At 47.3% G+C, this 25573-nt stretch overlaps 1 protein-coding gene across 1 annotated transcript in view; it reads left to right on the top strand.

Moving 5' to 3' along the window:
• The window catches only part of PAPPA2 (pappalysin 2), a 122865-nt gene that overhangs the window by 86826 nt on the left and 10466 nt on the right, over window positions 1-25573 (top strand). The window contains exons 19-23 of the mRNA XM_085299691.1: window positions 1652-1865; window positions 7063-7231; window positions 8323-8455; window positions 9944-10053; window positions 13922-13993. Of these exons, the coding sequence (XP_085155817.1) occupies window positions 1652-1865; window positions 7063-7231; window positions 8323-8455; window positions 9944-10053; window positions 13922-13993 (698 nt within the window). The remainder of the gene's footprint in view (window positions 1-1651; window positions 1866-7062; window positions 7232-8322; window positions 8456-9943; window positions 10054-13921; window positions 13994-25573) is intronic.

The raw sequence follows: 25573 nt of genomic DNA, 5'->3' as shown, positions 1-25573 counted from the left end.
GTAATTGCCTTGACAGCTTCAAGCATTGGGACTTTATGTGAGTTTCCACCAGCGCATTTGCTCTGAACAATTACATACAACAAATCATTTTATTGGGTGCCCTATTTTACGGAGACATTTATAGCTGAAACGTATGAAAATCATTTACTACTTTTTTTTTTTGATTAAATCTAAGGAGTAAAAACTGCAGGGAATTAAGGTCTCATTTCATGACGAGGGGATGCCAGCTGATTCCAATGTGAGCTGGTCAGAGCGTAGTCTGTGAACTGCAACTTGACAGGCCAAATTCTGTACAAGCTAATGCTATTGCATTTGGCGGGTCAGCTGAGGGCARAGTTTTAATTTGTGATTTCACTAGCAGCCTCCTCTTGTTCCCATTGAAGTCAACAGRAGATTTGCCATTGGCTCCCTTGGTGGGAAGGCAGGCCCGTCCATGGAGCACCCTGGGTGAATTCCAGCAGCTGACACAACTGGTGGTGTTAAGCCAAGGCTGTTAAGTTGTGGGTAAATTCAGAGAAGCCCAATTGATTCCACTAAACTGTTGAGGCAGGGACGTGTCTACTTCTTGTTCTCCCCAAAGGCTTACATCCTTACAGGCAGTCTGTCAATGCTAATAAATACTAAGAATAGACAAGAAAAAGATTACACGAGCGATACGGCTTCTATTGCGGAGCTTGGAGGCGGGAGAAACCCGTACAGCCCGATCCTTGGGAGCGCAGGCCCGCCGGGAACACAAGCTGTGATTGGAGGTGCTATCTGAGGCTGCCAAATCTCTTGGCCTTTTCTACTAGCAGTTGTAGACAGAGCCATGATCCTATAATAAGAAAGTGATGCTTGAAGGGACTGTGGAGAAATTTGGCTATACAGAGAACCTGTTCTAGAGACCTGATCCAGATCTTTCAATGGAAGGACTCCACTTCACTTCAGTCTAGCTTYTTTTTTTGTCTTGCTCTGCAGTTCTCAGGGAAATGGCTCTGGCCTGGGTTCAGATCTACAATGTGCAGGTGATACAGTCCTGGATACCTATCACAGGCTCCAGTTTGGGCAACCCATTAGCCAGGCCTACCAGACCCTCTGTTTTATAGACAAACACTGAAGAGCGGGGGCCGTTATATTCAAATTAAACCCTTTAGAAACAGTTTCAGTTCACTATCACACTAGTTCAGATTTCTGTATGCATTCTGCTGGCATTGTCTATGTTACACTATATACGTAACACAGAGTATGACAGCTTGTAAGGGTAAGTACTGGAAAAGCTGCAAAAACTACCTGGAGTAAAGGTGCATGACCTGAACTACATGCAGCAGATAGCTGTCATACATAAATGCCCATCAAATGCTCTTATGAGGTGTCACTGGAGAGAGGAATTTTAAGGGAGAGATTTGAGATTTGCAGAAACAAGATCTTTTCTCCATCCCCTAGAAGCCATCACTTTTCCTCTCCTGTCTGTGTTCAAGGGATTCAGTTTCTGTCCCAGCCTGACCAACCACACAATGAGGTTGTTGGTTTTCATACTTACTGCCTTTCTTAGCATCAATATCCAGTCTCCAGAAGAGGGGGGGTTTCTGGTTCTTATGAGCTTCACTGACTTCCAGAGGTCCAGCCCCAGTTATGCTGAAGTCTGAATATGCTGCTTCTCTCTTGGAGTTAGGAATGAGCCAGTGGTTGACCTGCCTTGAGGATGGACTCTGGTCACTCCCTGAAGCCTACTGCAAAGTGGAATGTGATGCTCCTCATGCGGTGGCCAATGCCAAGCTACTGGTCCCACAGTGCCTGCAGGGGAACCATGATGTGGGTTCAGTATGTCGCTATAAGTGTAAACCTGGATACCACGTGGCAGAGAACGCGGTGGGCAAACCTAAGAAGTAAGTGTATGATGCTTCTTTTTCCACTGTTCTGCCATGTTTCCTTCCTCTACTTTTCTAACACTAGTAAGGTCATTGAAAGGAGAAGAGGTCACTGTATGTTGACAGCATTGCAGAGCTGATTTGGCTGGTGGGGTAGGAAGAAGGCAGAGCAGTTTGCTCTGATCATGAACATGCCATTGCTTGAAACATGAGAGACATTCCCTTAGTTTATTTCAAAGGAGGTGGGAACAAGATATAAGCTGCCATTGCGCACACATGTACATTAGGTGCTTTAACCTGAAGTATGTGAGTTGTCCTGCAAGCCTCAATGCACTTTTCACTTGCTGAAAATTAAGCATGTGTGTGGAAGTCTTTGTAAACTCTCAGGACTTAAACTGGTGATAAGCTAATGATGTAATAAGATGCTGGAAGACCTTTTGCTGTCTTTCATATAAGTGATAAAACGTAGATCATGAGACTGAGGGTTATGAGAACAAATGGCAATATTTTGTAAGAGTTAACATTTTACCCCCTTCATGTGTTGGCTAAATTTAATCTCAGCATTTATATTTCAATTGGGGAAGATTTTCCTAATGCTTTGGGGAAAAAATCCTGGTGATTTACTAGCATTGTGCTCAGCCAATGTGATATTGGGGGTAAAGCAGTATTTTGTGCATTTTGGAATGAAATAAATGCATTCAGATCTTTTCAGGTAGCTTTTCCTTCCTTCTTCTCTCATCATTATCCCTTTCCTGGGATTAGCCTTTTATGTCCAAGAAGGCACATCTGAGAGGCTGGCAAGATGGAATAGGAGACACCTTGGTGGGACTAAGGAATAATTGGTACCTTGGCCCCTCAACAGAGATCAAGGGAGCTATGAGACAGCCCCGCCAATCCAGTCCCCCCAGTAAACTTTCATGGAGATGTTAGCCCATCCACTTCCTCTCCCCATTCAAAGACTACATGGGCCAACGGCGACCATGAAAGAGGAAGAGAAGGCGGGGGAATCTGGAAGAGAAAATGAACTGGAGTGAGTTAGCAGACTGAGGGCTGGAAACACTTCAGAAAGATCATAGCAGTCAAAGCAGGACAGACTAACCCAAGAGCATCAAGGTTTAGCAGGGCACTGGGCCATTGTATATTTGTGGTGGGTGCATAGGTATGGGGCTCTCACTTCTAGTGCCCACATCTGACCCCCTTCCAGATAAAAGGCAAACACACATGCAGCTTTTGGAGCCATAAAGCTAGGTAAAGAAAACACAGGCTGTCTCATGTCATTTCCACCTCTAGGGCCCCTGATGAAGATTTACAGCCCAGGTTGCCTAGGCTGTTTGGAGAGAGGGGAGGAAAGCAGCAGAAGTTCTACAAGCTGGCATTGCTTTCTTTTAATTTACCAGCAAAGCCTCTCTGCTTCTCCCCTATTCTTTGTGAAGCCACCAGTCTCCTACCGTGGGGAGATGAGGTGGACTTTGGAGTAATTTATCACTGTTCCTGTACACTGCACCTAGTGCTTCAAAATCTGGCCACTCCAATACACCACTGGATCCTGGCCAGACTTCTGCATGCACAGTCCTGGAGCTCGGCTGATGCTCATGCCTTCACATCAAACGCAGCCCTTGCTGGCCTCAGATGTCTCCCCTGCCTCCTTTACCCATTAGACATTGGATTGCCCASTTGGAGAAGGAATCTTTGACTCTGATTTTCCTGGCTTCCTTGTTAATCCTCAAGAAATGCTGCTAACCCAGATCAGAAGAAACTGGGGGGTCTGGAAATTTCAAGTTGCTACAAGGTATTTTTTTAAAAGCCTCTCCCTTCCCTTCTCCATGCCTTAATATAAATTTTGTACTTCATGGGCACCAGTGCAGTGGTCCACATACCACCTTCTATCCTGGKGTCAGGCCAGGACAGCCCTGTTTGGAGGTTCCCCAGCATGGGCACTAGTGGTGGAGTGAGCCTCTAGCACAAGTTGAGTTATGATTTTAGCTCTGAAGGTTGTGCAGTGGTGTAGTGGGACAGGGAGAGAGAGGGAAAGGTGGCAGGGATGAACAGAGAGGTTAGCAAGGGAACTCAGTTGTGCCAATCGTCCTAGATGATTCTACCACTCYTGAAGATGATCTCTGTGCTCCATGACAAATCTCTGCTCCTCTTCTCTCCCTAGTTTGGTTGGTCAATGCAACAGACAGGTCAACTCCTGTGGGGAGGCAGTGCACGGTGCACCAGGAGCTCATGCTGGAGCCATTCTAGTACCGTGTCAATGCAAGGAGTCCCAATGAACATGACAGGGCTGCACGACATAGTGTGTGCTGTGCAAACTGGAAGTTCCTGAGACGTGGCCCTCCCCATGCTTAGCCTCTCTCCCCAGGCCTTGCATGGCTTTAGGTAAAGGCCCTCCACTGCAGTTTGGAAGAGCAACAGTGGTGTGCAGTGGCTGGATCAGTTATACCCAGGTGTCTGGTGAGTGAGTAAGAACTAGCATGTATCTAGGATGATCCTGTTTTTTAAAGGCTTTTGCTCTGTGCTTGAGGCCTTGCCTGTAGCAGTGAGTCCTTGTACTGCCAGTTTGTATTGCCATAGTGGCACCAGCTTAACCTCCAATGTTGCTTGATATGGCAGTGTAAGAAAGGGCTGTTTTGTTCTGATTTACCTCGTGTAACTCATACAGCTAAATTACACCCTGCACGCCAGGCAATTCGGTAAGGGGAAACAGATTTGCCACATGAGGATCTGGACCTTCATCACAGATCGGTGCCTCCTAGCATATGCCTTTGCTTGCCTTTAAGCAAATGGAAGAGCGGGTGGAGCAAAGCATTCAAACTCGCCCAAGAGGAGGCAAGGGCTGGTGGGGGAAGTCTTCAAAAGGCAGTGAGCATCACTCCAGCAGAAAGGGTGGGCAACCAAGAAAATGAAATTAGCAGTGCTCTGAAGCCGTGGATGTCCACAATGGCATCCAGGATTGTTTCTCCCCACCACTCTTCCAAACAAGTCTTACGTTGTTTCACCTCCCATCTGTCAGTTCAAGCCTACTACTAGCAGAATGACTTTCTAGCATCATTTGCTACTCAGAGGCTCACACTGTGAGAGTCTGTGATCCCGTAACCAGCAGTGTGGTGCCATATTGAGGGACCTGTAAATCCCATCACCTTCCTGCACCTGCCTCCCCCCTTCTGGGTTATCTATTTGAAGCCTATATTCAGCAGAGCAGGAATCATCTGTCGCTCTTATAAGGGCACTAGAGTAAAGCTAATGAAGATGACATCCAGTCCTTTCACTCTCCCCTCAGTTATGGTGGTGGGGCCTGGATGGGGTCACCTTTGTGTTCCAGGCTGTGTGACCATGCACCAAACTGGCCAGGATAGTAACAACGAGGCACTCGTCTGCACCATGCGATAAGGGACAGCCAGGTGGTCCCAAGCAATAACTGCATCAGCTCAGAACAAGAGGGAACTTAGTACCTTCGCCCCAGGGATTTCTCTAACGCAGGGCTGCACAGCACAGGAGATGTTAAATCTCCCTCTGTGTACTTGTGGCATGCTATAAACTTTGTAACACGRCGCCTGGAGCCCTGCCTGCTGGCACAGGGAATGGGAGAGGGCAGAGGGAAACATCTGAGGCAGGCTGTCTAGTAAAAAAGGACAGGCGTGCATTACAGAGGAAAGAAAGGTCTCATTAAGGATGGAGGCCTGCAGTCAGCACTCACACAGGTAAAACTCATCAGCGCTGTCAAAACTTGTGTATTGAAGGCATTCAGCAGCAGCGAGGGTCACAGTGACATGTCCTCTTCAGGAGAGCAGTCCCCAGCTAGCCCAGTACATCATGGGCTTTTTATGCCTTTATGTAAAAGATGTGGTATATATATCGCTGCCAGGGACAGGAGACTGAAGCGGGTGGGCTCTGCTTCTGGACTTTTTCTTCCTTTCTTTTTCATCATTTTTTGGCAAGTATTTTGTGCTTGGACTGTTTTAGCAACACAAGATGATATTGGTCTGCTCTGGTATGACAATTCCTCTGCTAGAACGAGATTGACAGATTTGGCCAGAGTACAAAGAGGAGCTTCAGAAATAGCTGGGACCAGGCCAGCAGGATTTACTAGTGGAGGCTCATTTGACTGAGCTAAGTATGTAGCTGCTGGCTGTGGGACAAAGCAACTCAGTGCATGTACCCGCAGGGTCTGGGGGGCAAAGAGAGCAGGGGGCACCACAGGGGTCAGTAAGTAAGATCAGTGGGAGAAACAAGCAGCAAGTGCAGAAAAAAAGAGKCCGGGACTCCTCAATCAGTATGATCTCCCCCGACAGGTAAGGAAAGACCTCGAGCGAGGCAGGTAAACCTGGGCTGTACCAGGGAATGGCCATCAGGAAACTTGTCTGCAGTGGGGGGCAGGATGGCGTGGGAAAGTCTTGTGCAYAGGGGACTGGGAATCAAGCTGCATCCCAGGGAGCTGCCTTGAGATGACCACTCGTGCCTCTGCAGGTTGTCTAAGAGATCAAGGSGAGGCAGCACTCATGTAGGGTGCTCCACCAAACGTCACACAATCTTCCTTGTGCTGCTGGCCTCACAGGCCATGCTCTTATTGTCAGCAGTGCAGCAAGGCAGGTAGCCCCCAGCTCGGCTCCCGCAAAGACGGGATCTGAACAGAGGAGCTCTTTCTTCTGGCTGGCTAGAGCCAGAGTCCAGCACATCTCGTGGGCAGCACAGTGCACTGCAGTCAGGCCCCATGGCAAGTGTGCTGGGCTGAGCAGGGCTGTGCTCGAATGCATTGTGTGCATGGCTGACCTCGGCAAGTCTCTCCCTCCAGCAAGAGAAGTGTATGTTTAATCTGAAGCACAAATGGATGCTTTAGGGAAAGCTAAGGGGCTGAGGTTTGTGTGCCAGTGCCCTGAAGGCCCCACTGGATGCCACCTTCAGGGATCAAAGAAAATAAGAGCAAACCTGTATGTCCTCCCCTGCTGACCCATAGAAATCATCTCCTTAAGATTCTCTTACAGTTGATCTTCAAGGAGAAAGGGCTGATCCCCTCTCCCATTCATCTCATTTCTCCTCCTGACCAACTAGAYGCCCTCCTTGCCATTTGATGGAGTGGCCTTTGGCTCTTCACTGGGGAACACTCTTCCCTTAAGGGCTATGTAGGTCCTGAGACTGTAGGGCCAAGCGGTGACCGGGAGTTGCATGCAGTGCCCTTCTGGGGCTGCAGCCCAGTCTTGCCGGTGTGTTTCTCCAGGAAGTTCCTGAAGATCCAGTGCTTGGAAAGTGGCCTGTGGGAAGAAGGGCACTGCGTTCCTGTGGTGTGTGATCCACCTCCCCCGGTCTTTGAGGGGATGTACAACTGTACCCAAGGCTTTGAGTTGGACAGCCAGTGCATCCTGAGCTGCGAGCCACAGAGTGAGAGGGTGAGTGACCTCGGGGAGGGACAGAGATTGGCCAAGCACTGTGCTTCTGAGCATATGAAAACGGGTCACAGCACTACAAAGAAGGGGGCATGGATCACCAAGATGTGACCTTGAAGAACAGTTGAAGAACGGGGCCCTGATGCTCTTTGAAATCTAAAGGAAGCAAAAACATTTACTTTGCAAATATTTCTTCCAACTATATGCACAGTTGTGCTCCTGGGAGCAAGTGCTGGCTTCATGATAATGTGCCTTCCAGATAATGTGAAGTGGTTGTAGGACTTTGAAGCTAGTGATCAGAGTGCTGCATGGGAGGTCACGAGGCTCAGAGGGGCCACAGGCAGCCTCRTGGGAGGGCTAGGGTGTCTGTACCCACTGCACAGAGGGGCCCCACGTCCTCTCAGCATTGCAGAGCAGCTGAGTGCCCCTGAGCAGTGGTTACCCTACAAACCCTGGAGCTCTTTCCACTCTCGCTCACTGCTTTTGGGCAATGACTGCGACTGTGTGGATACTAGCACTGGCATGGGGTGCACACCCAGCTGGGGATGCTCTCTCTGTCCCTGGTAGCATTTCCAAAAAACAGCATTTGTCCTGTCAGTAAGCCTGCTTGTCTTTAATGAAAAGGGTAGGAAATGAAAGGCAGAGGGCTTCCAGCAGGCTTTGAGAGCAGCTGCTAATGTGTTTGCGTGGGATGATTGGCAACATTGCTGCAGCAGACTTGCTGACAAGGGGCTTGCCTGGGGATGGAGGCTGCTGCCTGCCAGGCTCTTCCACCAAAGGTTTGCATCCGGCCTGCTGGAAAGGTCTTGTCGAAAGAAGCACAGTGAATTCCCTCTGGTGGGATCCAACAGCAGCTGGAAAACAATTTGCTTTCTGGTCAATAGTACAAAGTATCCTTAGACTGGACCAGATGGCCACAACCCAGTTGCTCCGGAGAATTTTGCTCTGGACTTCACAGGCAGAAGAGGGTTATTTTTCTTTCTATTACCCTCYGGAGCTGAGCAGCTGGTGTGAAAATATCACTAGTAGCCAGGTCGGGGTGAGCCCTGCAGCTGGCTTGTAGTAAAGAGGACTGCTCTCTCTTCACTTTCCAGGTTCCCATCCTTTGTACTAAGGACGGCTTATGGACAGAAGAGTTCAAACTGTGCAAGAACTTGCAGGGGAACTGCCCGCCACCTCCGGAGCTGAATTTTGTGGAGTACAARTGCGAACAGGGGCATGGAATAGGTGAGAACAGATGAAAACAAAACAARAACTGAAACATTGTGGAGTCCTGATCAAAACCCATTTTCTCTCCTTGGAACAGGCTCTTTGTTGACTCATTCATGTCTCGCTCCCCAGAGAACTAGCTGCAAGGTCATGATGATTATTCTTGCTGTAGCAATCTCCCCTAAATTTGTGACAGAATTCTGTTTGCTCTTCTGTCCTCTCTGTGACCACAGACAGCTGGGTGGCATTAGCTACGTAGGTATACTGATTGTATTCATGGACAAACTAAAGCCCAGCTAAAGCTGACTTCAGTGCAAGGATCTGTACTTTTAGAAGAAGCTAGGCAAACCCACGCCTTTACAGTAATTTTACCTTCCTCTGACCCTGCACCCCTAYAATGTCTCTCCACTTATTATTATTGCTGACACTTGCAGGGTTAATGTGACAGGACCTAGACGAATGCTGGAGTGACAATCACATGTAACAGGGCACTTTCACCAGATGAGGGACCACGCCATGTGTTTCTTGGGTTTTAGTACCTCTATGTTTTTAGAAAAAGCTGCAATTCTCAGTCATAATCATTACGTCTCAGTTGGTATCCTGCTGGACTAGACTCTTGAGCAAAACCTGCACCACGGAAGCAAACACAATGATCATCTGCATCTGATCAAAACTGACTGAGGCAARTTTAAGGACAGGGCCTGCCAAGTTTAAGCCTCAGAGAGATCTAATGTGAGGTTGGAGTTAGGACTGGGACCCACCTGGTTTTTCAGAGTGCTTTTTGCATTTTTTTCCCTGCATGACTTTATTAGTTTTTAAGTTCTTAAGACCCTTTACCCTTAGCTATAAAGAGCCAGGCGTTATGGGATTGACTTAGGGGCCAGTTAGGGCCAGTTAAGCTTGTATTATTTCTTGATGACGAAGGCTCTGGGCTGAGCTGTTTTCCTGCTGTTCTCAGAATAATGGAAATGATGGATAAACCTGTTGTTCAGGTATTCGGACATCTTGGAAGGTGCCAACATTGTTTCAGAAAACTAATTACCATATCATTATTTCCAGCTAAGAGCTTAATGCAAGAAGAACCAATAGGTTACGTTCCAGCAGGAGCAGCTTCTGGGTCATAGGAAGGCAGTGGGAGTTCAGCTTGGTAGGAAAACTATGAAAGGAGCTCCCTAACATACCAACGAACATCCCATAACATCCAGGGCACTTTTATTTTCATGCTGGATCTGATGTCCTGCTATTTGAGCTTTGATCCATCTCTTAGGTCATGTTTGATTTTCTACTCAGCTGGGAGAGGGTAATTGGTTGACCAAAACAGGTCTTACAGTCTCTGCAGTAATTCAGGATTTGGGGAGGGATTTGTCATCCCAGACTGGGATGGAAAGGATCTGCTTTACCACTGCTTCTACCCTCAGTGAAGAGCCTCACCAGACATTTGCATCTGGTGCCCTCCTTTAAAACATAGTTGCCTGGTTCCTCAGGGCTGTTTCTCTCCTCCTGCAGGTGCTGTGTGCATACCTTCCTGTATTATCCCCCCCAGTGATCCAGTCATACTGCCCGAAAATGTCACTGCTGAGACTATGGATCACCGTCTGCAACCGACTAGAGTCCAGGTAAAAGGCGAGGTGCCGTTTCTCTTACAGGGCATTCGCTAGCAATGTTTTGATTCTCTGGTTCTGGCGTTCCCATGCCTGCCTTGGGCAAACGTAGGGAAGAGGCCTCAGAATATTTCTCATGTGACAACATTAGTCTTGCCTCCTCTTTCTACAGTGGTTTTCAGAGAAATGCCCTTTGCTTTGGGTGAAGAGGGGTAAAAGTTGAAGAGAGAAGCAGCATAAATATACGTGGAGTTTGACTGTCTCTCTCCAAGGAATTGCAGAGGTTGCGTGCTGTGGAGATAGCTGCTAGTTGCTCGTTCTGGCCACCTCTGCCTGCATGTCCACAAGGAGACGAGGCTGAGCTCCCACAGCCAGGGAGAAAGCCTTGCAGGATATGCAAGTACTGAACTTAGGCCAGATGAGCACCATCTGTATGGCCAAGAGGGAAACTATCCCCTGAAATAACTGGTGCATATGGCAGCGGGTCCTTCATCAGAGACCTTTTGTTCTTGGAAATGTTAGCCATAGTGTAGCATCTGTATGGCTTTTGGCTCTGAGAGTCAAATTTCTTACCTTTTCCCAGTGAAATCCCTTACTTAATGGCACTTTCCTTTACCCATTTTGAGCCCTTCTGGGTAAATCCACTTGGCAGTGATGAGGTAGCTGGGTGGCAAAGCCAAGAGAGAGTCTGGAGCTCTATGCTGAGATACCGTGTGTCTCATGAATGTCCTCCTGGCCTGCAATTTTCCACACCAAATCTTYCTCTTAAGCTAAAATAATTTATTTCACTTTCAACAAAAATGGTATGGTCTTTCTTAAGGATAGGAGGGCTGAGAAATATTCACATTTTTGCCCTTTTAAAGACTAATATATTTGGATATTCAAGCTCTCATTTCCCCAAGTTCTGGCAAGCTCTGGCGAAGGTCTTTGCACTGTCTGTGCACATCTCCTCAATTACATTTCTGTCAATAGACCTTCACCATGGTCAGTGGAAGCTCTCACCAGTCTCTCTGCATATGCCTGCTTTAGCGGAGGCCGCAGGGCTTCAAGATAACTCTCGGTAAGCATGCAGCTCCCCTGATCCAATTTATAACTAGATCCCAGTGCCAAGATCCTCATCCATCCCCACGAGTTCTTTGTTTTCTGTCCCTCCTAGATGATACTGCAGAGCTTCCTGCTCTCCTATCCCTATACCTATTCAACAAAAACTACCAGCTCTCATCTGAGTTCTCAAGGATAGCAGGATATTGCAAAGAATGAAATTAAATGCAGGAATCCCACTGATTTTTCAGGACATAGTGTGTGCCTGAATCTGCTACACTGTTGTTACTGTCAGCCAGTGTGCTAAGAGGATTGAGTTTGGGAAAAAAAGCCACCCTTGACACTTGGCACAGTGAGAGTTCTGGTCCCCAGTTACCTGGCAGTTGAAATGCAGCCCCAAGCAAGCATCTCCCTGCTAAGAAGGAGGCAAGGCGCTGTCAGCTGTAAGGTGTCTCTTGCTGCCAGGACCCACTGACCTGCTGATTGCCTCCCGCTTCTGGAACTGGGAGCTTTTTCCTCCCTATCTCTTACTCATTTTGTAGGCAAAACAGCTCAAATAGCTCAAATACTTTGGATCTTAACTGCACAACTCTCCCAAAAAGCAGCTCCACCGGGGTAATATTTCTTAAAATAAAAATGAGATGCATAACGAAGGAGGTGGAACAAAGAAAAGCAAACAATCTTCCTAGGAGCCAGTGCTCCCATCCAAACACTTTCCCCTCCTCCTGGGAACCCACAGGAGGCCCAGAATTACCAGTGCTTCGTGCCTGTTGATACTACTATATGTCATATTGAATCAGACCCACACAGATCACTGTCTAGGGGTGAGGATGCCCGTGGCATGTGGGATTGTTAAGCACGAGCGTTGGAAGGAGGCCTTAAATTTGAGGGATCAGATGGTTTGGCCCGGCAGGGCGGTGGTGTTCAGCTTTCCTTTCACCACTGCTGTGGGCTCTCGTGCAAGGAAAGAATTTTGCAGAGAGGAGGAAAGGAGGAGGAGGGARGAAGGCATTATTTTAAGAAATGGCACTCCACCTTGCCAGGGGCTCTCCCTGGAACATCTTATTTTCATCTCTTCCTCAGCTTCTTCCTCTACTCCCCTGACTTTTGCTTCTCTAATCCTCGTTGCTCATGCAGCGTTGGCTGTCTGGGCTTGCCATATCTGGGTCTGCTGTGCTTCTGAGGTAACAGGAAGAAGATGAGGCAAACTAGAGCTTATGCTGGCCCTCCTCACAGGAAGCTGTACAGACCACTCTGGGAGAACCATTCAGAGTCCTGTTTTGCTTTCAACACTGTTTCGTTGTGTGCTGCACCCAAACAGGTTTGCTCTCTGCCTTAATTTCCCGACCTGCAATATGAGTGTTTTAAACTGCCATTCAAGTCACACAGCAACCATACATGAAACATCCTAACAGAGTTACAATACAAACAGCCTTAAGGCTGCTTGGGAACTGGCTAGCTCAGCCAGCATCCTGGGCCTCTGTCCTATCTGATCATGGCTTCCCCTGGGTTGCCTTTACTGTGTTGTAAGGTGCTGTTAGTCCAGGCTTGCTCCTGGCAACTGGTCAGGCTGACACAGAGACTGCTCATAGAGACTGACTGCAGCAGGAAGAAGCTGAAAAATGTAACTAAAATGCAAGGGGTCTGGGTGAACAAGGATCTCATATGTCTCTTGACGTCTGCAAGAGTGTTAGAAAAGCAACATCCTTGCTATCAGCATGCCTTCTGGCCACCTTCCATCGTCAGCAAACACGGGCACATCAAGCAGATGATAACCCAGCCAGCCAGCTTGTTGCTGCCTCACCCTTCACCTGGCTAAATGTGTAACTTGCTGAGCCACATCATTGCCTCAGCAGCTGTCAACGGAACACACCGCTAACGGCACCCCTTGAGTTCAGACCTCCCACTGGCTGGAGAGCTCCCCCATCCCTGGCTGGCACGATTCCTGGGGATGCTGAAGCTGGGCTGCCTTCCACTGTACATTTCAAATGTGAGACTAGGGAAAATATACGTGCCCTTCTGTACGATTCCTGTACTGTGAAGGGCATCCTAGGACACTTTCACAGGCCAACCATCATTTTATGGGGCCTCAGATTTCAAAGTCTGCCTGAAGTTTACAAGGAGGAAATTGTATGTGTGGTGGGTTTTTTTCTTCCCTCTGTATAATCATGTGTGCTCTTAACAATATCCCTTCAGAATTCATGGGATGGAGCATTCCATTTAGATGAAACCAAGCCCTTCATATCTTACTCTTGTATCTAGCTGGTCACAACAGCTGACTTAATGCCTTGTAAATACCAGAGAGAACCTCATCTGCACATACGAACATGAGTCTGGTGTATCCGCTTCAGATTGGGTCCAGGGAGGTTAGTGCCCCAGTGTCCTTTGGAGAACTTGGTTCTCAGAGCCTGAGCAGGAATCAAGGAACTCATTGACACAGGCATTAAGTGACAACTGGTTGGGCCCCACCACTCTGATACAAGTGAGAAGCTGCTAAACCAAGCATCACGCAAAGAGRTGAATGGAAGGATCCAGTTTATTGCAGCCAGCCTTGGTTCTCTGGCAATCCCTGTCATCTCCCTTTGTCGTTTTCATTTGTATGATCTCTACCTTAAGCAATGTAGCTGGGTTTGTAGGTGAACTAGGTGCAGTTGCCTCAAGTTTGATGGACTTGAAAGGACTTTCCTCCAGAAAGAAGTGCAGGGAGGGTCCTGGTGTGGTATTGCTGTTTGTGATGAGCAGTGCAGTGATGCAGGAGACACAGCACCTCCAGAGAGCATCCAGGGCTTTTGCACTCACTCTCCCRCCTCACCTGACATCTTTTTTCTCCTTTCCTCTTCAGCATATTGTATGCACGGGCAGGCTGCGATGGTATCCAGACCCCTCCGTCATTCACTGCATCCAGTCATGCGAGGTAAGCTCCCCCCTTTTCCAAGCATGAGTAGCTTGCTTGTTGCATGAGAGCTCCCAGCAATTCAGACTCACTCCAGCACGAAGGTGGAGCTGGACAGCTTTGAGTTAGTTCACTCTGAGCTGGGCCAGGGCTTGCTGGCTGAGCAGAGAGACCAGAACAAGCATACTTGGGAAAGTGCAGCGATGACAAGTTGGATTTTCAGAGCTGCCATATACTGCCAAGACATCACAGAGGGTGGAGGAAACTCCACGGGTACAGGCAGTGCAGGCATGCTGAGTGTTAGAGGGAGAACAGCCAGATCTCAGCCAGGGATTTCCAGATACCACAGATTTTCACATGTGATTCCTGGCACTCTGGCCTCTGACTGCCCACAGCCCATGTGTAATGAAAGAGTAATTAGGTCTGGGGTTAGTAGGACAGACTCCTGAAGCTGATTTGAGCTTCCCTGAAGTTTGAGGATGTTTTAGATCAGAAATTCAATGGGAATGCACAAAAGTTTTCTCTTTTTTTTTTCTGAAACTCCTATTTTGGAAGAAAATTGAGAGTCAACTCTTTTACTGTACCCTTTATCTCCAACATGCTCAGTGTCAGTAAGAGAAGCATGTAATTCTGCAGTCCACGTGCAAAGCTAACAGAGAAATRCAAATGAATGAGATGAAGGAATGATCAAAGGTAAAGATACTTCCCCATTCAAACCCATCTGTGGGCCACAGTCCTGCAGGAAGGGATTGGATCAGTAACTAGTTGGAGTGGCGCATGGATGAGGGGTCAGCAGGGTGTTACTGGCTTAGAAGGTGGCATGGTGGTGAATGCCGTTTCCATATCTTGCTCTGAGTGTACAGTACAGAAGCCAGGATGAGGCTGGGGAGTGAGATTGCAATGCACTGCTAAGCTGCAGAATTGGGCCAGGTCCTCATAACGTATTTCCTTGCTTGTGCACTTCTTCCTGGCTGAGTCAGGAAGAATGTTCTAGCAAAGGATTTCACTGGCAAGGGGTATCCCCAAAAAGCATGTGCTGACTCCAAGCCTGAATATTTCCTTAACCAGAACCACAGTTCTAGAGTAATACTGATCCAGAAGAGCCCTGTGTGATTCACACATCCAATCAAAACAACTAGGATTTCCAGCGTCGTATATACAAAACAAACCACTCCTGAAGAATCTGCAGACAAAGAATTCTTTGCAGAAATTGGTTAGCCACTCATTTCATTTTGAGTAATGACCAGGCACGAGAAAATAATAGGCAACTTGGAGTCAGTTCGCAAAGGAAAGAAAAAATAGACAGTCTTTGTCGAACACTGCTTGTTATTATGATYGAGGGTAAAAAGAAAAGGGGAGGGGAAGGGAATTTTGGAATGTTGTATGCTAAAACTTTGGGATTTTTACCAAAAAGGAAAATGTAAATTAAGTTTGCACACCAAAAATAGCATTGGGTTTTGCTCGTATATTTTTTGATACACTCTTTTCTTTGCAAATGATTGGTTTTGTTCACCGGTTTTCCCCAGCTCAGGTCTTTGTCAACTGAAGTGTGGATCAAAGGGCAATGTATATGACAACACGTGATTGTGTGATTTGAATTTTGCAAGGAGCAGGGGGCATGTCCACAGGAAGGAAGTGTTACGGTCCAGCAGACCATGCAGCAGAATTACTTCTTAGCTTTGGTGGATATGTTGTATGTACCCACTATAATCCATGGGCTCCAAAAATAGGGGAATAGTCTGCTACGTGCTACAGACGTTTGGTGGTTGAGTACCAGAGCTTAGCGATGGATCCTGCATTGTCAGGGGAGCGCTGTCTTTCTACAGCATAGACTTYAGCACAGCTCAAAGGCAATGGATTTGAAGCAGTTCACATCAGCTGTGACCTTCTCTTTGGCTGTCCAGCTAGCAAGCAGGTCAAACTGAATGAACAGAGGTGCCTCTTTAGGCAACAGGCTACTCCCCCACACATCTCTGTGAGCTGATCCTTCCAGAAAGAAGTAGACTTTATGTGATGTGCTCCTTGCTTCCTTCCTATATGGCTCAGGTGAGAGAGAAAGAAGACACAGTCTCAGCATGAATCTGTGTCTTCAGCAAGATACTCCACAGGGAAGGATGAAAAAAATGCCAGATTGTGTGTTTTGTGTGTGTGTGTGTGTGTGAGAGAGAGAGAGAGCGAGCATGCAAACGAGTGTGCAGCTATGTGAAATCCTAGCATCTCACATTGTCACTGTGTTGTCATTAGCCACCTAAATGTACTCATGGTCAACACCAGTCCCCATCTACTTTTAGAAAACAATTACAGACAACTGTCTTAGCCCACAGGAAGTTAAGCAAGCCAAAATTTTGGAATGTCCTAACAGAAGATGGGGAATCCATGCTCTTCATCACCCTTGTAGACTTTTCTACACCTTTTCTGCTTTCAATTATGTCTATCAGCAGGAATAGCAGGAATGACCAAGCATCCTTGTTCTGCAGATCTCTCTCCTGACAGGACCTAGGAATGTATCTGTCATTTCTGCAGTTGCATCAGCTTGGCAGCTCAGAGATATCCTGAGGTCAGCAAGTACACCCAGATCTTTCTCTACCTCTTTTATTTCCAGCTGATGAGCTCCAAGCTAACAGCAGATGTTTTACTATCAGTACTCCAGTGCTTACCCTTCAATTTTATACAAATAAACATCATCCTGTTTTTCTCCCTAGTCCTTCAGGTCAACTAATGATTTGTCAGATATCCTGATCCTCCACTGTGGAACAATGTCTCTTTCCTTTGGCTCATGAGCAATTTCATCAGCACAAACCTACTCTTAAGGTCACAGCCACTCACCATAATACTAAACAAGATCGAGCTTCAGATTGTTCCTTCCAGCCTGATCYTTCCTTTTTTGAAAAAGTCTGCAGCCACTTCCTCCCTCATTCCTTCTCCACACTTCTCACATATTTGTCTTTAAATATTCTTTTCATTGGGTTTTCTTCTACAATCTTGCATGCTGTTCAGGTTGGCCTAAAAAGCCAAGTTTGCTAGATGACTTCCCCTCTATATTTTTTTTTGTTATTATTTTTTAGAATAGTCATTCTCTGACCATAAAGAATAACTCATACCAAAACAACTCATTCAAAGTATTACACTTGGAGCTGCTGTTTGGCACTGGAGGGAAGGGAGGTATTACCAGTCCCCCTGGTCTAACCACAGGAAATGCCCTGAGTTTTGTTTCCACTTCGTCTGTGCTCMCTTTTGTCCCCATACACTCATTCCTCTAGCTATCCTGCCTTCAACCTTGTGACCAAAAGCATGGTAGTTCTTGAAAGCTGTTTCATTTGAGTGCCAGTCTCTTGGGGGATGTGGAGACATCAGACAGAGCAGGATGTGGAGAATCACAGAATTGCAGAATGCCAGAATAGTTGAGGTTGGAAGGGACCTCTGGAGATCCTCTAGTCCAACCTCCCTGCTCACTCAGGGTCAYCTAAAGCGTGTCACACAGGACTGTGTCTAGGCAAATTTTGAATATCTCTAGAGAAGGTGCCTGCACAGCCTCTCTGGGCAACCTGTTCCAATGCTCTGTCACCTGCCAGTAAAGAAGTTTTTCTTCACATTCAGATGGAAGGAAAGAAGAGAAGGCATAGAATATAACCTCTAATCTGTTCTTGCTCCATGAGCCTCCCCCATCTCCTTTCCTTGTTCTCTTCTTTTATCTGCATCAGGAATGTTTTGCTTTAATAACCCCTGCTGGATCTGGCTTGGTTCAGCTTGACTTGCCAGCTGTGTCTCTTAGTCCCAAATTCACAGTCCCTCATTTCACATTAATCCCTCAATGGAGGCAGTCTGTGCTATGCAGTGAGCAGAGAAACGCTGTTCCAATGGACTGCAGGTCATCTAAGGTCTAAGTCACCTTTCGGGGATGCTGTTGTCTCTCTATTGACAGCAGAGAGCGTGTTGGATGAGGAAGCTTTCTCATCTGGACACCTCAGGGGAACAACCATGTGTAAGAGAAATCTAGGCCTCTTGACTCCTCTTACAGTCTGTCCCTGGAGGAGTCACTTTAGGTTCGGGTGTGGGAACACTAGCCAAGCTCAGCCTCCAACCTACCCAGCCCCAGATGGAGCCCTGCCTCACAAATCTCCTGCTGGAAATTTCAGATCACTATGCAATGACATTAGAGAAATTCTCACTCATCTTTATCATTCACTGGCGGTGGATCAGTCTGCCTGCTCATCTCTTTCTCTCYCCTCTCCCCACCTCCCTTCTCTTTCCATTAATCTTGTCGTCCATCTGCCTCCTGATCTCTCGCTATGCCTTGCCAAGTTCCCCATTCCCAGAGTGTGGAGGCACGTAGTTCAGCGGATGAAGGAGGGAGGGATGAAAAGCATTCCAGAAGCTCATCGGGAATACGAGTTACTGCCGAGTGTGCTTCACGTCTCAACGGCTAGCGGAACATCTCATCCCATGCCATCAGTAGAAAAACAGATGGCAGCAAGGCGCAGTGAAAGGAGAGGGCATGCAGAAAGGAATTGGGGCTGGGTGGAGAGGGGAATGGAGCAACAGAGAAATCCCTTCTCCCTCCCTAAGATCTGAGAAGAGATAGTAATGGTCCTGATGTTCTACTTGTCAGCTTAGGAAGGCGTTTGCAATCTCTGAGGCAGGTCTCCCAAGCCGTAAGTCGGTGACGAGCTTTCATCCACACTCCTCCTGTGGCCAAGAGCAAGGGATAGCCGAAGTGAGACTGTTGCCTACAGAGGAGGAGAGAGCATGTACAGAGATCCAGGCTACAAGTTACTGCAGGCTACTTGCTTAGCCTGTTCCTGCCATGGTTTAAAATGGTCCATGTAGTGGCTGTCTGAATGTGGCCAGTATCAGCTGCTACCAGCTGTTAYAGTGCCTCTCCTAGGCTGTGCCACTCTCCAGATCTGTCCCATTTCTTCCACTCTCTTCTCACACTGTGGCTGTAGTTTAGTTGATAAAGATTGCTTATTTCATTATCATCATGTTTATCCAGTGTTACTAACAGGTTGGAGTAACTACCATCATCCTGCTCATAGAGAGCAAAGAACACTGGCTGCTTCTGAACGATCRAAGTAGATGTGGGCAGGTTATTCTGGGAAGCCAGTATGCTCAGCAAGCTGCTGCTCCTCATCATTCCTGTTGCTCTTCATCATTGTGTGCAGGTAGCAAAGGGTTCATGGCAAGAGATTCAAAGCAGCATGCTCTGGACAGACCATTAGCAGGTAAAGCTTCATATTGTTATGACTGGAACTGGGCAAGAGCTAAAATAGCTATTGGTCTGTCTCCTACCCTAGCAATTTCTTCCTAATGTGACTCAGTGCTGAATGCAGACTGCCTCTTTTGCTTCCTGGCATATTCCATACCTCCAAGTTGTTGAACCGTCTTCTTCTTGCCAGTGACTAGGCTCGCTCTCATACTTGATTGTGTGTGCTACATTTTCCAGCCTTATTYCTCCCTATCTTCATCCAAGGCCCAGACAAGGTGCCCCTTGTTTCCTTCTGTCATGTCATTAGTGGGTCTGGAGAAACACGGAGAGTGCTGGTGATAACCAGGAGGAAAGTTCCCAATCTACAACTAGGGCCTGTGCATGAAGCAACTGATACATGGTTACAGCTCCTCCAAAATCAATACTTGGCACCTCCTTCTCACCCCAACCTGTCAGTGTTAGTAGAGCAGGCAACTTTTATTGCTCATTTCCATGTCTGAAAGCAATAGCAGCAGGACTGCGTGTGCGTGAGAAGCTTCCCTGTGTTCACTCACGTGTGGCATTTCTCTAAGGTTAGTAGTAGATACTAGCCATATTTCAATCCTCTAATCCAAGACATCTGCAGCTGCATTCCACATGCTCTTTCAGATCATTGCCTTGCTTTCATCATCCTCTCCTCCTTATCCCACTCCCCCTCCTCGCTCCTCTCTTCCACTTGTCTTATATGTATCCCAGACATAGGCCTTAGGTAGCCAACCAGTGACTCATGCTGGCCATAGAGGCACACGTGCTCAGTTGGCAGCCTGCAGCTCCTCTGGAAAGGACAGGCTACAGGCAGCTTCCCTGATTCAAATCTCAGAGCTGAAGTATGGGGAATTTGTGTGCRTCCATGGTCCTGTGGTGACCCTCCAAGCTTTCTGGTGGCAGGGCAACATGGTAGATTGAAGTGGCCTGGCTTCTGTTACASAGGCGCTGTCCCCTGCCAAGAAACTCTGGTAGCCTTTGAACTGAATTGGCTGCTGTACTACCTTCTCTGGTTGAGTTTGGCTTTGTTTTCATTCCCTGTGAGCAGCCCTGCCTGTGTGCTAAGGGAACATCCAGATACTCCGGCATGAGATCACTGCCTCACACCCTGGGTAAAGAGAGGACATAACAGAAAAATGTCACTAGCATGAACTTGTGGGAATTTCTCAGGTCTTCCCTGCGTGAAGACAAGGTCTAGCTGCCTTTATGTATGCTTCTGGTCATGTTATCATAACTGTAAAATACAAATCCACTTTCTGTTTTGTGGTTTTCCTAGATAATTACTATGGAAATGATAAAAAGGGGATTGAAGCACGTCTGTGGTTAAAAGTTGTTCAAGAGTTGGTCAAGGACCATCTACAGCCCTTCCCACTAACATGCACAAAACCCTCTCTTGGCATGTCTGTGGCCTATGTCCAGTATTTGTCAGCTATAATTAACCCCTTTGAAAGCATCTACAATAGTAGCGGTGGGAAGTCTCATCTAAAATTAGAGTCCCACTGTGCTTTAGTGTTGCCAAGGTGTTGTGATAGGAGGCTAGCTCGCTTTCCTACTCAAAAGATTGGGGCCTGGGACCAGCTGTAAGGAGCTGCCTCTGCTCATCAGCATCAGTAAGGCTGCAGCACAGGCCAAAAGTTGAATTTTGTTAAATTGCAGCTGGGATAGAAAATTGGGTGTGGAGGCCTCTGCCAAGGTGACAGCATCAGCTCAACCTGTCTGCTTTGTGACTCCATCTCTGTGAAAGATTAAATCTAAAGGTGATGATCAGTGATGTCTTGCAGCAGATTGGGGCAAAAATTCAGTCTCTTTGTGGCTGACTGCAGGCGGAGGTAACTGTAAGATAGGGGCAGTATGCGCAGATGTGAGTAGGCATCTATAATATGAGAACAGAAGAGTAAGATGCAGAGTGTGGTAAATGCAATCACTGTCCATGCCTCAAAAACCTGCAAAGCCCTTCCTGCGCTGTGCTCTAGCTAAAAGAGCGATGATAGTAGGAAGTGCTTGTTACTACATCACCTGCAACATCTTAACCAGGAGAAGCCCTCAGGATGGGTAGTTGTCTAGCCAGCCTTGCCTACTTTATTGTCCCTCCTCCCAGACCCAAGGGGCTGTAGTTTTGTATCATGGCAAAGCTCAGCCCACAAAACCAGGCAGAAGTGTGACTCTGGTGGGATGGTTCACACTGAGAAATCCTCTTCGATTCTCCATGGGCTGAAGACGATGAGGACTACAAACACCCCAGTTTCTCCAAGGAGACTCTCTAGAGCAACCAGGAATCTCAGCATGGCCAGAATTTAAAGACACCCTCTTATGGTGTCCATGTCATCACTATTTCACCTCTAATCTCCTGTCTCCATCACAGCATTTTGTGACACCTTTATTCAGTCTGCACTCTTCCTCTTCCACCTGACTTTGAAAACGTGAAGAGGATCCCACTGGATGTTACTGCTGTTCTTGTAAGCAGGCAAGAAGCAGACCATGCAATTGCAGTTCCTTCAGGGGTCCCACCAAAGTGAAAGCCTACAAATCCATAAGATTCAAGTGACCAAACATGGCTCAGTGTGTTGTTGCCCTAGACTTTGGTAAATTCACATCTTGGATAGCGCAGGCACTGTTGGTCTCCACATCTTAAGAGGACATAGCAGAGTTAGAGAAAAGCTATTAAAATGATTAAGGGGACACTGCAACTGCCTTATAAGGAGAACCTAAAAGGGCTGAGACTCTTCCGTTTGGCAAGCAGAAGACTGCTTGTGGTTTACAAAAACATGAATGTACTGGATAAGATGAATGCAGAACTAAGGAGTACTCACTGTGACTGGGATTTGTTTAAAACAGGTAAAAGTAGTTTGTACACAGTAAACACTGAAGTCTGAAATTGGCTGCCATAGGAGGCTGCAGAGGTGCAGAGTAGCTGTAAGTCCAAAGAGAGATTAAACAAATCAGTGGGCATTAGTGGAACAGATACTAAAAGGAAAAGATAAGGATATACCTCCCACCATGCCGAATGCAGTAACTGTAGATGATAGGGGAGTACAAGGAACACTGACTGCAAATGCTGGTCAGTCTCACTTGTTGTGTACCACCTCTACAGCCGATATTGGAGTTCTGGGCTAGATGGACCGTTGCTCTGACCTAGTTGTCAYTACTTTTGTTCTTATCCTGGCCCATCTAAGCTGTTATCTAGCTGCAAGMTTGTACTGATAACACTGTGGGATGTGGAAATTTGTGCAGAGAGGACAGCAGTCCAACAGCGTGGTTAGATGTTTGTTACCATCTTGAAGGTATACAGGCCTGTCAAAGGTAGATCTACTTTCACAGGCAGCTACTTGTCTCAGGGCATGTTCTCTTCCCCGTCCCTGAGCTTCCCCCTGGGAAGCAAAGGATACCTAAAACAATGTGCATGTAGTGGGGGCATAGGTTGTTCCTTTCCTAATTGCAGAGTCAGGGTGCCTGGGTGCTACCAGGTCCTGCAGCAGCATCTACCTCCTTGGAATGTGTGGAGGACTGGCTCCAACCAGATTCCCTTCCTAATCCCTTCCCCCCTCATGGAGCAATACTGTTAAACTTGATCTGCAAGGGCGAAGCCTTTCATGAAGGGGAGGCAGAAAACAAGATGGGAAGCTCTGTRAATACCTGCTGGGTATGTTTTCATGCTGCCCTTGTCATGAGTGGGGTAGGCTGGTTAGTGCAAATAGGACTTCAACAGCCAGTGGTGGTGGAGACCTAAAGAGGCAGGTGGGGTTTGGTTGCTTTTCCAGGAAGGACAGGAACAAGGGAATTTGGCTGTGGGTAACAGTGGCACAGAGAAGTGAAATAGTTTGCTTGTTTCTTGAACTGTGAGGAAGAGGGACCAGAAGCAGCAGTCAGCCCCTGCAAGCCATGGCTGTGTCCATCTCGCTCAGGTCTCCCAACCTGTTACTACTTTTCTGCCCTCTGCAGCTCAGTTGCTATACCTCCATCCTTGCCTGTGTCCTGCTTTCCCCTCTCTCTCAACTAATCACAGGTCTTGCACCCTGTAACACAATCAGAGGGAGTGAAAGGGCACCGAAAATACCCTCTGAAATAAAAATCAATGAGTCTCTTTTGATAGCAGATAAATATTCTCAACCTTAGTCCAGCCAACGGTTCTTCCAACATGAATATTCCTCTTCAGCTCCTTCATCCCTTGTACCTTTTTTTCTTTCTGTTCAAGATCTGTACAAGAACTTGGCAGAAACCAGATACAAGTGGGTCGGGAGGCCCTTTGTGGTTTTCAGGGCTTGTTTTCCATAACCCATTCTATCCTGCAACATACTTTGCATAAGTGTCTTGTCAGGAGATCTAATCCATGGCAAGAGGCAAGCTGCTGAGGGTACTATTGCAGGCTGGTGCTAGTGGCATAGGAAGTTCTGGCTTCTCTCACACATACACAGCACCAGCCCTGGGAACTGAGAATGCTGGGGACCCACCTCCCAGTAATACTGTGCATGCYAAGAGTACTATCTACCTACAGTGTCTTCTTGTGCTCTCCTTTGCCTTTCTTTCCTGCTTCTTTTTTTTCCCCTCCCCTTGTCTCTTGTCAGTACTGAGATCAGCATGTAGAAAGGATTAGGCTAAGGACCCTGCCATGAGCAGATCATAGACACAGAAGATTTTATAGTCACCACAGAGGCAAAGACCTGCTTTCAGATGGTGTTCATCTACACCATCTTTCCGTCTCTTTCTTCAGTCTTGTTCCTGTAGGCTGTGGCAATGCCCTTTTTGGATTGCTGTTTGCTGAAAGACAGTGTCTCTGAGGAGCGAGACAGAGAAACTGTCAGGGCGGAAGTGGTGCATCYTCATTCAGTAGTTTGAGGTACTACAAACTAACTTCTATAGCAGAGTGGTGTCCAGAACAAATCCTGGCCTAGGACATAGGACYGTTTTCAAACACCATGAAGGCAAGAACCTGCTCTCCCAGAATGGTCATCTACAGCAGCATTTGAACAGCAGACCAAGCAGTGATTGAACCACTCTGYTCTCATCTGACTTCAGACTCCATTCCTGTCCAAACTCAATCCAGACTAATTCAACTGGGACCCATGTGTGTGTAGGTAACCCATGTCCAGGGGAACCTCTTTGTCCTGAAGGCCACCTGAAGCTGCAGCTCCTCCAGACAACCAACACTGCAATTAGTACCACTGCTGGGAACTGAGTCTTATTTACCTTGGGCAGCAGAGTCCAAGTGGTGGCACACGGACTAAAACCAGACCGCAGGATGCCTCCTTCCATCTTGTTTCCTCTTCCTTCAAAAGAGACTAATTGTTGCTTAGTGGGTGCAGGCCGCACACCTTCTCCTGTCGCTGTGATTGGCCCTGGTAGACTTGGTCGGCAGCAGCCATTTCTGATGGTACATGACTGAAGGTCCCTGGAAGGTGTGTTTGCTGTTGTCTCTCCTGCACAGCTTTGGTTTCTGAGACCAAGTGATCAAGTCCATCTTGRCCTGCGTTAAAAGCACAATTTGGCTTCATTTGTATCAACGCCACTGAAAGCTGGGGCTGATATGTGAACATGGATTATTCTTTCTCAAACAAGAAGTCTTTTTTTCCCTTAGTGATGAATGGGGAGAAGGATGCTGGAGATGGAGCAGACATTCCTGAAGAACTGARAAAACATGATGAAGGAACTCTGCATACTGAGCTGATAAGTGAGTAGCCCAGGGACACCAGCAAACTCAGAAACAACCAGCATTTCTCCATTTTGCTTTCTGGCCATGTCTGAGGTGATGGTGCAAGTCCATGATTTCTCCAAGCAAGCCATTCCAGCAGCATGTGCCTCCACTGGTCATCCACTATAGTTTAACAGACCACACAGGAACRGCTTGGGGGGGGCACAGAAGCTGGAAGACACAGAAATAATATATGAAGTCCTGGGCCTGTAGGAATTTATTTGTTTCCTCCTCTTTAGGCTACTCGGTCCCAGGTGCCAAATTTCTAAAGCTCTCTTCCCTCAAGCTGTGCTCACCTGGCCTCCCTCAGTGCAGTGGGCCAGGTAGTTAGSTTACTGCTCAGGGTAGCTCAGGGCACTGAGGCATCCCAAAGCACTTTTTGACCAGAAGCCAGCACTGTTCCCTCTCTGCCCCTCTCTGTGTTTTTCAGAGCTGATTTCCTCTTTGCATGCCAGAGAGCCTCAGGAAGGAGAGAGGGAAAGTGAATGTGCTGGGGTGTTGGGGGTGGTGGTGGAAATAATAAAATAATAGACACACTGCAACAGAGAGAGGGCCAAGAAAAATATTTAATCCAAACAATGAACATTGTCGTTTCCTCCCACAGTCTGCATTCCCAGTCAACTTCCCTGGGCAAGCAGGAGGAGCCAAGAATTGCCGGGCTCTCTGCCTCACCAGTGTGTATGTG

The sequence above is a fragment of the Rhea americana genome, unplaced genomic scaffold (genome assembly GCF_003343005.1).
Source record: "Rhea americana isolate MKP2758 unplaced genomic scaffold, rheAme1 scaffold_151, whole genome shotgun sequence".
NCBI lineage: Eukaryota > Metazoa > Chordata > Aves > Rheiformes > Rheidae > Rhea > Rhea americana.
This window is presented reverse-complemented; position numbering and strand designations above follow the sequence as displayed.